Source organism: Caretta caretta, chromosome 15, assembly GCF_965140235.1.
Source record: "Caretta caretta isolate rCarCar2 chromosome 15, rCarCar1.hap1, whole genome shotgun sequence".
NCBI lineage: Eukaryota > Metazoa > Chordata > Testudines > Cheloniidae > Caretta > Caretta caretta.
This window is the reverse complement of record NC_134220.1, coordinates 32,805,084-32,817,445: the sequence shown is the minus strand read 5'-3', so window position 1 is coordinate 32,817,445 and position 12,362 is coordinate 32,805,084. Positions and strand designations below refer to the sequence as shown.

The 12,362-nt window shown below is 54.2% G+C and overlaps 1 protein-coding gene and 1 long non-coding RNA gene across 8 annotated transcripts in view; one reads left to right on the top strand and one right to left on the bottom strand.

Annotated features, from left to right (window-relative positions):
* The window catches only part of TTC28 (tetratricopeptide repeat domain 28), a 516,699-nt gene that overhangs the window by 466,169 nt on the left and 38,168 nt on the right, over window positions 1–12,362 (top strand). For all 7 annotated transcript variants that reach the window (XM_048821540.2, XM_048821539.2, XM_075120128.1 and 4 more), the window contains 2 exons: window positions 1,097–1,237; window positions 11,560–11,704. In XM_048821540.2, coding sequence (XP_048677497.1) covers window positions 1,097–1,237; window positions 11,560–11,704 — 286 coding nt within the window. The remainder of the gene's footprint in view (window positions 1–1,096; window positions 1,238–11,559; window positions 11,705–12,362) is intronic.
* LOC142069332 (uncharacterized) overlaps window positions 8,554–12,362 on the bottom strand; it is a 72,440-nt gene continuing 68,631 nt past the window's right edge. The window contains exon 6 of the long non-coding RNA XR_012665116.1: window positions 8,554–8,627. This is a non-coding gene — a long non-coding RNA (uncharacterized LOC142069332). The remainder of the gene's footprint in view (window positions 8,628–12,362) is intronic.

The following is a 12,362-nucleotide window of genomic DNA, read 5'->3' as shown; positions in this document are numbered from 1 at the left end:
TCTGTGCCCTTATTTTCCACCCCAAAGTCTTTTTGAATAAAAACCCAAAGGAAGTGATGGTGGGCCCAATTTTGACAACAGCATGCAGACATCACAGAGCTGTGTGACGCTTGGCAGGTCTTCGGTGCCTGTGTGGCCAGTGGGGAGCATGTAGAGGTGTCTGCGCCAGACAGAACCAGCTGAACACGTTGTAGCTTGTCACTGGCCCAGGGTAGTGAGTTGTTAATTACCGATAGAGGGCCAGGAGCATGGCCGGGCTTATAGGTGTGTCACACTCTGCTTGCTATTGGGAGCCCTCCAGGAGGGGGAGGAGCATGAGAGGTTACAAACAGGGGGAGGAAGGCAAGAGAGTGGGAGGGGAGGGGTAACTTGTGCATAATCCTCCATTGGAGCATCTCCCTCTGACCTCCCAAACATGAGGAAGAGTCCATGGGAGGAGTTGCCCCAGCTGTCATAGCTGAATTGCTCTGCGCACAGGGCAGACATGGTGGACAAGCTGCCAGTATTCGGCTGAACACCCCACTGCTTGTAGTTTCGATGAGGCAATGTGTCCTAGTGGATAGAGGATTGGATTGGGACTCCGAAGACGTGGGTTCTATTCCTAGCTCTTCTGGGTGACCTGGGACAAGTCCCATCCCTGTTATTTGCCTCAGTTTCCCCATCTGTAAAGTGGGGCTAATGATACTGGCCTGCTTTATGATGCACTTTGAGATCTGCTGGCGAGAAGTGCTAAAAGTCTGAAGGCCTCAGCAAGACTCCAAGGATGTGAGTCACACTCTGATGTGAGTCAGGGTTTCGCAGAGGCTCCTGTTTCAGGCTGTGGCTTCAACCCCCAGTGCCTGTTACAAGCTGTGGGATTTTGGTTCCAGGATTCCCATCTGTAGGAGTCATGCAGCCAGAGCCCTGAGCAGTGCCCCTGGGCAGAGGAGTGGGTCATTCTCCTCCTGTTGCTGGGTCTCCTTGGGAGAACAGAACAGACCTTAGGCTAGAGAGTTCCTGTCCTCAGCCCAGGTTCTACTCTCACCCCCCCAGTATTTACAATGAAGCTGATGCTGTGCTCTGCCTTACTGACCTTTCACTGCTGTTCTCTCCTCAGAGCCTGTGCCAGCAGCGAGACAGAGAGTGAAGCTGGGGACATCATGGACCAACAGTTTGAGGAGATGAACAATAAGTTGAACTCAGTAACTGATCCAACCGGCTTCCTGCGAATGGTCAGCAGGAATAACCTCTTCAACAGGTGAGAGCTGGACCCTTCACCCAGCAGGACGCGGGTACAGCCAGCACAGCAGGGAGATGCTTTATTCCTTGAGGGGTTTCTCTTTGGTGTGTAGGATTCTGCCTCCTGTTGTGACACAGTGTGATAGAAATGCTGTTGTGGAACAATGTGAACTCGCTCCCCAGGGGCGCAGCTGAGAACAGAGCTGTTCAGAGTAGGAGCCATGTTCTATGATGTGCTGCCCCTGCCAGGAACCTCCCGAATGCTCTCTATAAGGCCTCTTAAAAAGGGTGGCAGAGGAGCTTGTCCATGCTACAAGCATTCCACAGCCTGTGCATCTGCGTGTGTGTCCATCATTTCACCATCAGCTGTCACTGCAGTCCCTGGTGCTTCCCAGGTGCAAAGTCTGCATGGCAGGTCCCTGGTGCGCATGAGGAATCTGCTCTTCTCCCGTCTCTGGGATACACATTGTTTTTTTGAGTTTCTACCCTTCCTTTCCCTCCCCGGTTAATTTAGTTAGACTGGGAAATGCTTGCTCTGAGAGGAGGATCTTGCACTGCGCCTTGACAAGGGTCAGACTGGATGAGTCTGCATGGAGCGTGTGGGGAAGGGATGCCCAGCAAGGTGCTGGCCCAGCGTGGAGCATGAGGGAGGGGCGCTTGGTGGCCTGTCAGTGAGCAGGTGGCCATTGTACGCGAGGCTTGCTTTCCATCTTAGATCCAGCTTGGGGGGGGTGGGTGTCTGGCATAGCTACTAGAAACTCAGATCCTAGAAGTTAGAGGAGGGAAAGCCCTGCTAGGTCTTCGAGGGGCTATGGCAGTGGCATGCCCATATCCCCATGAAACCCAACAGCTCTGCACAGCTAGGTAAGGAGAAGGGGCAGTGAATGGGGTGTGGGGCTGCCTTGCTCACCCAGAAATACAGCGCTGGCCGGGGCTTTGTTGTCATCTGAGCAGTTAGGTTTTGGGGCCATTGTGGACCATGTTTCTAGGAGGGGATCAGAGATTTTCAGGATCGTGGAGCGAGCAAGAAGGGAATTGTAAATCAGATTAAGGTGTGGCTCTGTCCCAAGGAGCATGTGGCAGGCACTCTGATAACCTCACCCTGCCCTGTGTCGCCAGCCCCTCTGATGTGTGCTGTTCTGGGCAAATGGAGATTGCGCAGACCGAGCTCACGTCTTTGGAGTGTAGAGCTTTCTGTTTGTTTGCCGACGGTACTTTCTCCTGGAAATGTTTGCTTCCCATTAATTTTAACGATGGCATTAATTAGCTGGGAAAATTATAGCACTGTACACCAGCTGCCCAATCTTTGCTCATTTTCTGCGTATTTGGAACTTGCTCAGGTCTCAGCCAGTCCCATCTCTGCGCTGATTAGAGCCAGCGTTTGAAGTGAAATTGGAGACAGAATCTTACCAGGGTCACCAGTCCCCAGATAATGATGCTGTGTGGAGCTGAAATAAGCACTCACTGGCTGCTGCTGGATCTGTGGCTTCCACACTGAGTCTGAGGTCAGGTACATCGACACCTCAGCAGCTGGAAAGGAGTCAGGCCTGGCTGCAGTGTTTAATATCACCACTGGAGCACGTCAGCTGGGACAGAGGCTCCCCGCGTGCGAGCCTGGGGCTGAAACGTTGGCACCAGCACTGGTCCATTCCCACTCTCAGAATCTCCGTTTGCTCCCATTCAAACTTCCCCAACCATGATGACCCGGGCACCAGCTGGGGATCAGGAAGGAGTTCCCTGGGGGCTGCTGGGACGTTTTGCTTGCTTGTTCTCCACACTAGCTATTGTGATTGCAGGAGGGTGATAAGCATCAATTCTATATCTGGGCTCACTGCAAGTCAGTCATATGGTGCCTGAATGTCTTTTCTGTCACGTGGAAGCCGAGGTGTGTGAAGTAAGTCTCCTGGGAGTCGCACGCGCAGTAAGTCAGTTTGCAGATGCTGGGAGAGGCATGGGGACTGCGACTCCAGGCGCTGACCTAACTTCCTCCTGGAGAGAGATGTGGAGTAGCACTGGAAATGCTCCATATCTCCTTGCTGATCTCATTAAATATGTTGAGATCCGGTAGAATAGCGAACTACCCTTCTGTGGCCCGTATGAGACCACACCTGCTATGTGAATCACTTTCCCTGGAAATTAGGGAAGTTTTAGTGACCGCCATAATCCTGCCACAGCCATTTGATTCCAGGCTCAGGCTTGGAAACAAAGTGAGAGTAGGGGCCAATGCTGGAGTTCAGCTGCCCTCTGCCGGCCTGGCTAGGCCTCTTCTCTCAGGTCAGCTCCTGACAGACAATTAAACGAAGGGCTGTGCACAGCGGGGAGGGCAGAGGGAGCTTTGCAGACCAGAGATACTTTTCTGTGTTCAGTTCTACTGTACTGTGTGTTGTGGACTGTGCAGCTGGTGCCATGTGACACACACAGCCCGAGACAATGGGGAGAGCTTGCTCGTCACAACCCCAGATTCAGCAAGGAGTCAGGTTAAGTCAGGGGTGGGCGAACGATGGCCCAGGGGCCACATCCGGCCCATCAGACGTTTTAATCCGACCCTCGAGCCAGGACCGGCTCTAGGCACCAGCAAGCACCTTTTTTTTTTTTTTCTTGCTTGGGCATTTGTGCTCTTGGAACTTGGGGCGGCAAAAAACCTAGAGCCGGCCCTGCCTCGAGCTCCCGTAGGGGAGCGGGATCTAGGGCTTGCCCTGCTCCGTGTGTGCTGTGGCTCTGCGCAGCTTCTGGAAGCCGTGGCATGTCGCTCCTCCAGCTCCTATGTATAGGGGCAGCCAGGGGGCTCTGTATGCAGCCCTCGCCCCAAGCGCCGGCTCTGCAGCTCCCATTGGCCAGGAACCGCAGCCAATGGGAGCTGCAGAGGCGGCGCCTGCAGACAGCGCAGCACGCAGAGCCGCCTGGCCGTGCCTCCACATAGAAGCCAGAGGCAGGATATGCTGCTGCTTCCAGGAGCTGATTGAGGTTAACGCCACCCAGAGCCTGCACCCCGACCCCCTCCTGCGCCCTGATCCCCCTCCTGCCCTCTGAGCCCCTTGGTCCCAGCCCAGAGCACCCTCCTGCACCCCCAACCCTTCATCCCCAGCCTCACCCCCGAGCCCACACCCCCATCTGGAGCTCTCACCACCCCCGGCACCGCAGCCCCCTGCACCCCAACCTCCTGCGCCAGTCCAGAGCCCCCTCCCATACCCTGAACTCCTCATTTCTGGCCCCACCTCAGAGCCCTCATCCTCTCCCACACCCCAACCCCCAATTTTGTGAGCATTCATGGCCCACCATACAATTTCCATACCCAGATGTGGTCCTTAGGCCAAAAAGTTTGCCCATCCCTGGGTTAAGTTCTATGTGACAAAGAATTAGGCTGGAAGGAGAGAAAATGGGAATGGATAGTGTTCCCACTCTGCTGTTGCCCAGAATGAACAAGGGATGTCTGGCCTCTCAGAGAATCACTGTGGGAACACTGTCCATTGTCATTTTAGCCTCTCAGATTAAAAAATCAGCCAACTGAATCAAATAGCGAGCAAGAATTAAAACCACCCTCTAGTTCCCCAGGGCATGATTACTGGTCTACCCAGGCAGCATCGGCATGTTAATGCCTCCTGCTGGTTGCATATGTGCTGTGAGATGCAGAAGCAAAGTGCAGGGTGTTGTACAGAAGTCAGGGGCACTATACACCTTTTAACAGGAAGCTGTAAAACCTGTGGATACCCAGCAGCAGGCTGGCACTGAGGCTCCTGCTTCGTTGGCACTTATGCTGCGGGGGTAGGAAAGTGAAGTCTTTTGTCTATGAATAGAGAATCGAAGGACATGCTTTCTAAGAACGATGCAAGGCCCAAGCAGGATGCTCAGGTCTTGCATTTGGATGCTTAAGTTCATCAGAAGGGTGTTTGCCTGGCGACATGCCAGCGTGAATGCCCCCAAAGGACATAGCACAGCAAAGCGGGGGCTGAAATTAATGAAGGGCGAAAGCAGCCCATGACCCTACCATAGCTGTACACGCCCTGTATACCGTCTCCCAGACGCAGTCGGTCTTATCTCATTCAGGGTTTTACCTGCTGCCCATCCCTGTGGTATCTGATCATGCTCACCTCCCCCCGTACAACATGCATTCCAGCCCGGAGGAGAGCAGAGCTGTTTCCCTAGTAATTCAGGGCTCTCCTGCTGTGGCTGTACCCTCGTGGAGGAGAAGCATGTAGTCAGTCTTTCTGGAGCAGTGTCAGGCCTGATCAGGCAGTGAAGGGGTGTCTGGCTCGCCTAGGCTGATGTGAGTTTTCGGGAGACAGATGAAAGCAGTGGCCGAGAAGCCCCTTATCTAATTGGCCCTGTGCCGGCTAAGGGTACTGGCCTGCTCTGAGCAGCACTGGGGCTGCCTGAACACAGGCCACATGGCAGAGAGGGCTGGGTGGTCTGTGGGTTCGGGAACCAGTTGAAAGCAGACCCGGGGAGCTCAAATCTGGGTATTTCTAGCACTCCGTGCAGCTCGATGTGAGAGTGAGAATGATCCTGGCTGTGCATCTGGGGTGGCATCTCTGGGATTAGGCTCTCTGGGTACCAGTTTTGGTGGAGGCATGTCCAGTGGGTGTCTGCTGTTCTGAGGCTGTGAAAGTGCTTCTGGTGGGCATGGGCTGGAGAACAAGAAACTCGGTGTATGAAAAATGGTACTTTCTAAATTTGTTTTCATGGCGTTTCATCACAAAACCAAGACCGTTGATTCGGGGGAACTGTAGCCCAGAATAGCCAGTCGCCCAGTGGTTGGGGCGCTAAGCTAGCTGAGATGTCAGCCACATCTCCTGCTCTGAAGTTCCATCCTGGTCCTGAGAAACCTTTCCAAGGACAGAACATTACACTTAACATAAGAACGGCAATACTGGGTCAGACCAAAGGTCCATCTAGCCCAGTATCCTGTCTTCCGACAGTGGTCAATGTCAGGTGCCCCAGAGGGAATGAACAGAACAGGTAATCATCGAGTGATCCAACCCCTGTCGCCCATTCCCAGCTTCCCTCCCATCAGTTCCCACCCAGCTCGGCTGCCGCCCCCAGACTCCTGTCTCATGGTCTTTGTCCATGCCTGTGAATACTGTCTGACTTGCTTGGAGTCCTGAGTGGTGCCAGGCCCTGATGCATGGAGGTGGGATCGGCAGCCTTGTCTTTGGTGCTCCCTGTGTGACCCTCTCCTACACCCAGGTGTCCTACCCAGTCTGTCCCTCTTGGGCCTGCCTTAGACCAGATCAGTGGGAGGTGCAGCACGTGATCTCTCCCCTTTTCTCTGCGGAGCTTGCAAGGTCACTCTTGGGCCTCTTTGAGGGTCAAAGCACAGTGACACTGATATGCAGTCATCTCCACAGCCTGGTTTGAGATCAGCAGCAAAGGGTGAGATCAGCAGCACTGTGCAGGGTTGAGGTGTTGTTCCATGCATTAGGGGAGAACACACAGCACACAGCCAGGCCAGGAACGCTGCAGCTCAGGCCTGCTGTTAGGCAACAGCAAGAGCATCTGCAGGAAACCAGCCCCGAGACCCTGTAAATGGGACACTTGGCCAGGCCGCCTCACTGGCACAGAGAGCTGCTGGGAGGGGGAGTGTGTGCACACGAGAGAGGGGGAAGTTGGCAGCAGGTGCCAGATCTCACATGTCATGCACAAAGGAGCTTTGTCCTTCCTCCCCTTGTGTGGATTTGTTCTCCTCCCGCTCCAAGGGTTTAGAAAGTGAACAATTTATGTTACTCCTTTGGATTTGGCCTAATAAAAAAACATCTGAGTGGTAAGCTGATAAATCCAAGGCTGCCTGGCTGCAAAACCCTTTCAGATGGAGACTTTGCTGATTAGAGTAATCAAGCCGCCTGTAATAAATGTCTGTTATAATTATTTAATGGTGAGAGAGAGGATAATAGTGCCACCTGCTGGCACATAGCTGCTTTCTGCAATGCTGGGACATTACTCCAGCCCTCTAGTCTACAACCATCCACCCCAAAGAAGCAATTGGACACCCCAGTCCTGTGGAGGTGTAGAAGTGGAGTGCTGAGGCCTGGGTGGAGCTGGGGAAATATCACTTGGATTTCCTGAACTGATTTTAAAATCTGCACTTTGCAAAGCGTGAAAACAGTTAAACTCCATGAAGGGAGATCAGCTCTCTCAGCCAGCACAATAGAGCCAGGGAGCAACCTGGTCCACTGGGGCGAGCACAGGGCTGGGGCCAGTCCTAGCTCTGTCACAGACTTATTGTGCAGCCTTGTGCAAATCACTTCAGTCAGATTATCAGATGTGCTGAACACGCATAGCTCCTGTTAGGTCCCATCAGATGGCTCAGGCCCTTTCAGAAATGGGAATAATTTCTCCCTCCCTCATTCAGGGGCTACGAGGATGAATTAGATCATCTTTCTGTAGAATGCTGAGGACCCAGTTCTGTGCACAGTTTTGCATCTGTATTTGTGTATGTGGTTGTATGTGGTTGCAATGGGGAACTGTGCACACAGTCAAGCGTCTTGCAGGCACAGTCCTGATGCCTGAGCATACATGTGCAGTTCCAGGCACAAGCAGACCTCTCATCTTCGTAAAAATGTAGGGGGAGTTTTCAATGGCTCAGAGAGCCTTAGGGTGCTAAATTAGAGCTCCTAATTGCCATTTGAAACATCTCCCCTTTAGGCCATGAATGTAAAGTGCAGTTAATGCTGAGCAGCTTCCTTCCTTCCATGAATGGAGTGCAGCCAGCCCCAGGACAGCAGTCAGGGGGCTAGGGAGGGAGAGGTGTTAGTCACAGCAGTGGATTAAGGTCTCGTGGGGTCCTGGGCCGGAGCAAATTGGGGGGGCCCCCAGTGCCAGAACTGTGGCCCCACCCCACCCCCTTCCGCCTGTGGTCTCACCCCTATTTCACCCACAGCCCTGCCCCATTCTGCCCCTTCCCCCACAGCCGTGCCCTTCACTCACTCCTTTCCCCCACACTCCACTGCGGCCCTAAGACTGGAGAAACTCTGTGCCTCTGCTGTGGCCCTGGAATCGCGGCGGGGAGCAAGAGACCTGGGGCCACAGCAGGGGGAGATTTTTCCAGGGCCCCCAGTCATGGCCCCATGGGCCCATGCAGTAATCCACCTCTGGTTAGTCAGTCAATGAGATGAGAGGGTGTTTCTCAGGAGCAGAAGGAGTGTAATGTGTTGATTCTGTGGCTTCACCGGCATACTAGCCTAGTGTGTAAGTGTAAAGACACACCAAGGATGCATGGTTTACCCTTGGCAGGGTATATAATCTGCTAAGAAAAATCTATGCTAATAACAGAGGCTTTGTTAATGTATTTCACTGGATTGATTGGCCTGTCCATTAGGAACTTACTTTGGCTTTGATTTCCTGGGTTTCTGAGTACTTCCCACTTCTGGCTTTTGTCTCTGTCATCTGTTGATAGCACTGTGGGTGTGTGTGACCTGCACAGAGAAATGGGGACATTCAGCACAAGGAATAGAAACATGCAGCCCTGGGAATGGGCGGGGGGGTTGTTTGGTGGAGGGGCCGTGTGCCCATGCAGCACATGTGGGGGTGGGAGGGTTGTTTGGCAGAGGGCCGTGTGCCCATGCAGCATGGGGGGGGGAAGGGGGTTGTTTGGCAGAGGGGCCATGTGCCCGTACAGCATGTGGGGGTGGGGAGGTTGTTTGGCAGAGGGGCTGTGTGCACGTGGGAGGAGGGGGTTGGCGGAGGGGCCATGTGCCCGTACAGTGGGTGGGGGATGTGAGGGGGTTGTTCTGCAGAGGGGCCCTGTGCCCAAGCAGCACGTGGGGGGAGGGGTCGTTTGGCGGAGGGGCCCTGTGCCCGTACAGCGTGTGCAGGGGAGGTTGAGTCTGGCCCCGGGGTCTCAGCACTGAGCAGCATGGGAACGCCAGCAGGAGAGGGAGCATCTCGCTGGGGTCGTAACTTGCCGCGCCGGGCGGGGTCACTCAGAACTCCATCAAGGGGATGGTTCATGCTCGGCTTGGCGCCCTGGTCTAGGTGGGTGGTGCAGGTGCTGATGGCCAGCGCAGGCAGATGTGGCTCTGGGCTGTTCCTGGAAGGGAGAGCCGCACGCTTGGCTTAAACACCTTCCTCGGACTCCAGCTGGCCTGGCCAGGACCTGATGGTTCAAAACATCCTTCTTGTTCTTTCTTGGGTGCTGTAAGGGCCCAGGCAGAGCTCACATCCCGCTAAGGAGCTCATAGTCCAGTTATTGCACCCAGACCAGCCGCTGGGCATCAGGAGCCCTGGCAGTTACTTTTAATTCCACTTCCTTCCTTCTGCTGATACTGGGGAGGAGAGGGCAGCCCAGGGCAGGGAACCTCACCCAAGAGGGGGATGTGATGAGGAGTGGATGGGGCCTGGCACGCTGATGCTGGGAGGCTGTTCTGTCCACAGTGATGGGAGCTGGGGAAGGGCACTGCGGGAACAGTGCAGCTGGAGTGAAGAGGCCCAGGGAGAGGAGAGATGCCATCCAGGTGGAGTTGGGGGGGCCACAGAGATGAGGATCTTGAACTGGATTCAGGGTACAAAGGGAAGATGGTGAAGGGCTCAGTAGGACAGTGATGTGCTGAGGTGGGCTGAGTTCTGGGGGCCAGAAGGCAGGAGATGGCTAGGGCCTGGATAACTGCAGGAGCTGTTGGACAGTGGGGTGGGTCTCACTTTCAATACTACAGTACATGTTATGCAGGAAAGAGCCTGGCAGGCTGGGGAGAAGCAGAGAATGGCCCCGGATTGTGAGTCTAAGTGGCACAGAGGATCGTGTCAGGCTGCAGCCTGCTGGAGGTCACTGCATGCTCAGAGAAAGCCAACTCAGAACAGCCCTAGAGGCGACTGACCCTTTGCTGAGTGTAGAAGGGGCTGGCAGGAATCCAACTCAGCAGCCCCTCTTGGGCCAGGTCTGGGGAGAAGGGTTCGGTGCAGTGGCACTGGGGCATTGTGGGGGCACAGCTTTGGGTGCTGGCATTTGGGCACTGTACAGTGGAGTAGCAGTGCTCACATCTGGACCTCAGCAATGAACCTCTGTGTCGGCTAGTGCAGAGAGAGCGGCTCTAAATGTGCAGGCGATGGTTGGGAGAAGCAGCAGTTAGTGCTGCCCCCAGGGAATAGGAAGGAGGGAGCAAAGTATCTCCCAGCAACGAAATGAGGTGGCAAAGATGGAACACCAGCCGGGAGACGAATCTGCAGGGCCATGGATTGATCGGCAGCCTTGTCTCTGGTGAGTTTTTGTCCTGCACTCACTTAAGGAGGAAGCTGCAGTGAGGCAGGCTGGAGTCTTAAGTACTGGGGTTGGGAGGCCGAGCTCTGAACTCCCCCCTGAAAAGTGCTTGGGTAACAGGTGTGAGAGGGGCCACTCGCTGATCCCTGGGACGCCCATGTCTGGCGTCTGCTCCCTCCTGCCGGCACTAGGGCTGGGTCCCAGAGCACCTGATTCCCTCTGGTCTGCTTTCAGAGTAACAGCCGTGTTAGTCTGTATTCACAAAAAGAAAAGGAGGACTTGTGGCACCTTAGAGACTAACCAATTTATTTGAGGATAAGCTTTCGAGAGCTACAGCTCACTTCATCGGATGCATGGTCTGCTGTTAGTTAGCCTGCGTGCGTGCGTGCGTGTGTGTGTGTGTGTGTGTGTCCTGCGGCTGTTTCACGGCAGATTCCAGTGCTCTGACTGGGCCTGACGGAGAAATGCTGTGTGATGCTTGTGGCCGTAGGTGCACAGGACTTACTCTGGGCCCAGTGTTGTCCGCTTGGGTTTAGGGGGATGTTGGGCATTCTCAGGGTCACTCTTGCAGCTGAAGGACGCAGCTGTGTCTAACAGAGGCTGTAGCTCCAAGTCAGCAGCTTGCTGGCTCCCAGCCCAAGGGGAGGGAGCTGGGCTCCCTCAGGGAGGCTTTCCTCTGTATGGGACCATGCCGACTAAGGGCAGCAAGCACAGGTGTCTGCCCAGCGCTCCCTTTGTCATGTTTGCCTTTTGATGCCATCTCAGATTAATTGGTGCCTAGCGCCAATGTAAATGTTCCTGCGGCTGCAGGCAAGTCTTAATGGGTCTCACGTTCGCCTGCACACAATCGCTGCACACAAGTATGTAATTAAGTGCTTTGAACAGCACTTTGGGACTTTTGATTCTGTAGAGAAACTCCATAGAAATGTAAGCTGTTGTCTGCAGCTGGTTCACCCTGCGATTTCTCTCATTGTTCTGTGTGGTGTGCAACTGAATGGGATAATCAAACCAGGGAGGAAAGCTGCTCCTGGCATAGCAGCCTTTCCTGGGCAGGCCTGGGGACTGGCTTCTGGGCAGCTAAGGTTATGCCAGGGCAATCCACTTCAGATCTCCACACGTTTCCAGTTAACCTCTCGCTTTCCTTCTATCCACAGGAGCTGTCAGAGCATGACCAGTCTGTTCAGCAGCACCATGTGTCCTGCTAAGGATGGAACATCCTCTCTTCCCAGGAGGCAGAGCACCTTCTCCAAACCCCCGTTACGTGTGCTCTATGACCTGTTGATAGGGCCCATGGAAGGGGTAAGTGCCTTGGTACAGGCAAAAGTTGCAGAGTCCAACTTACCAAAACTTTTTGGGGCTTGGAAAGGAAGAGGCTAGATAACTCAAGGCTTGGAAACGAAGCACAGAACTTTTCACTGGTGGGTGCCTGGTTCCAGTGTGGCCCAGCTGGGTGACTGGATAGCTCAGGGAGTTGGTAATACGGAGCATTGCTGGATTGAATCCAGGAGAGGAATAGCGACTGCAAGTACTTCCAATGGGTGGCTGTTCAGTGGACCCTACATGAAATGAGTTTGGTGGATCTCAGTCCAGTTCCAAGTGGGAGACATGTCCATATGTCCAGCTTCACCACTTGGTAGCCTTAGCAGAGAGGCCAAGGGTGGACTGTTTCATAAAGAGTGAACTCTCTTCTCACTCCCAAGGAGATCCCTCTAGGACAGGGATCTCAGGGAGTGGCATGTTGGTGAGGAAGCTTGCCCTGGTAATGCCTATGCTGTATCCATTCTTAGGATAAAGACTGCCTCAGTGTCCCAGGCTCTCAGCCCAGGACCATTCACTGTTACCTCCTCCTGTGACTTGTTACCAGACAGAACCCAAACCCTGCCAGTGTATATGTTCCCGCATACAGCGATAAAAGAGCCCTCTGCCCAACCTCTTCTTTGTACTTTCCACTACCTGG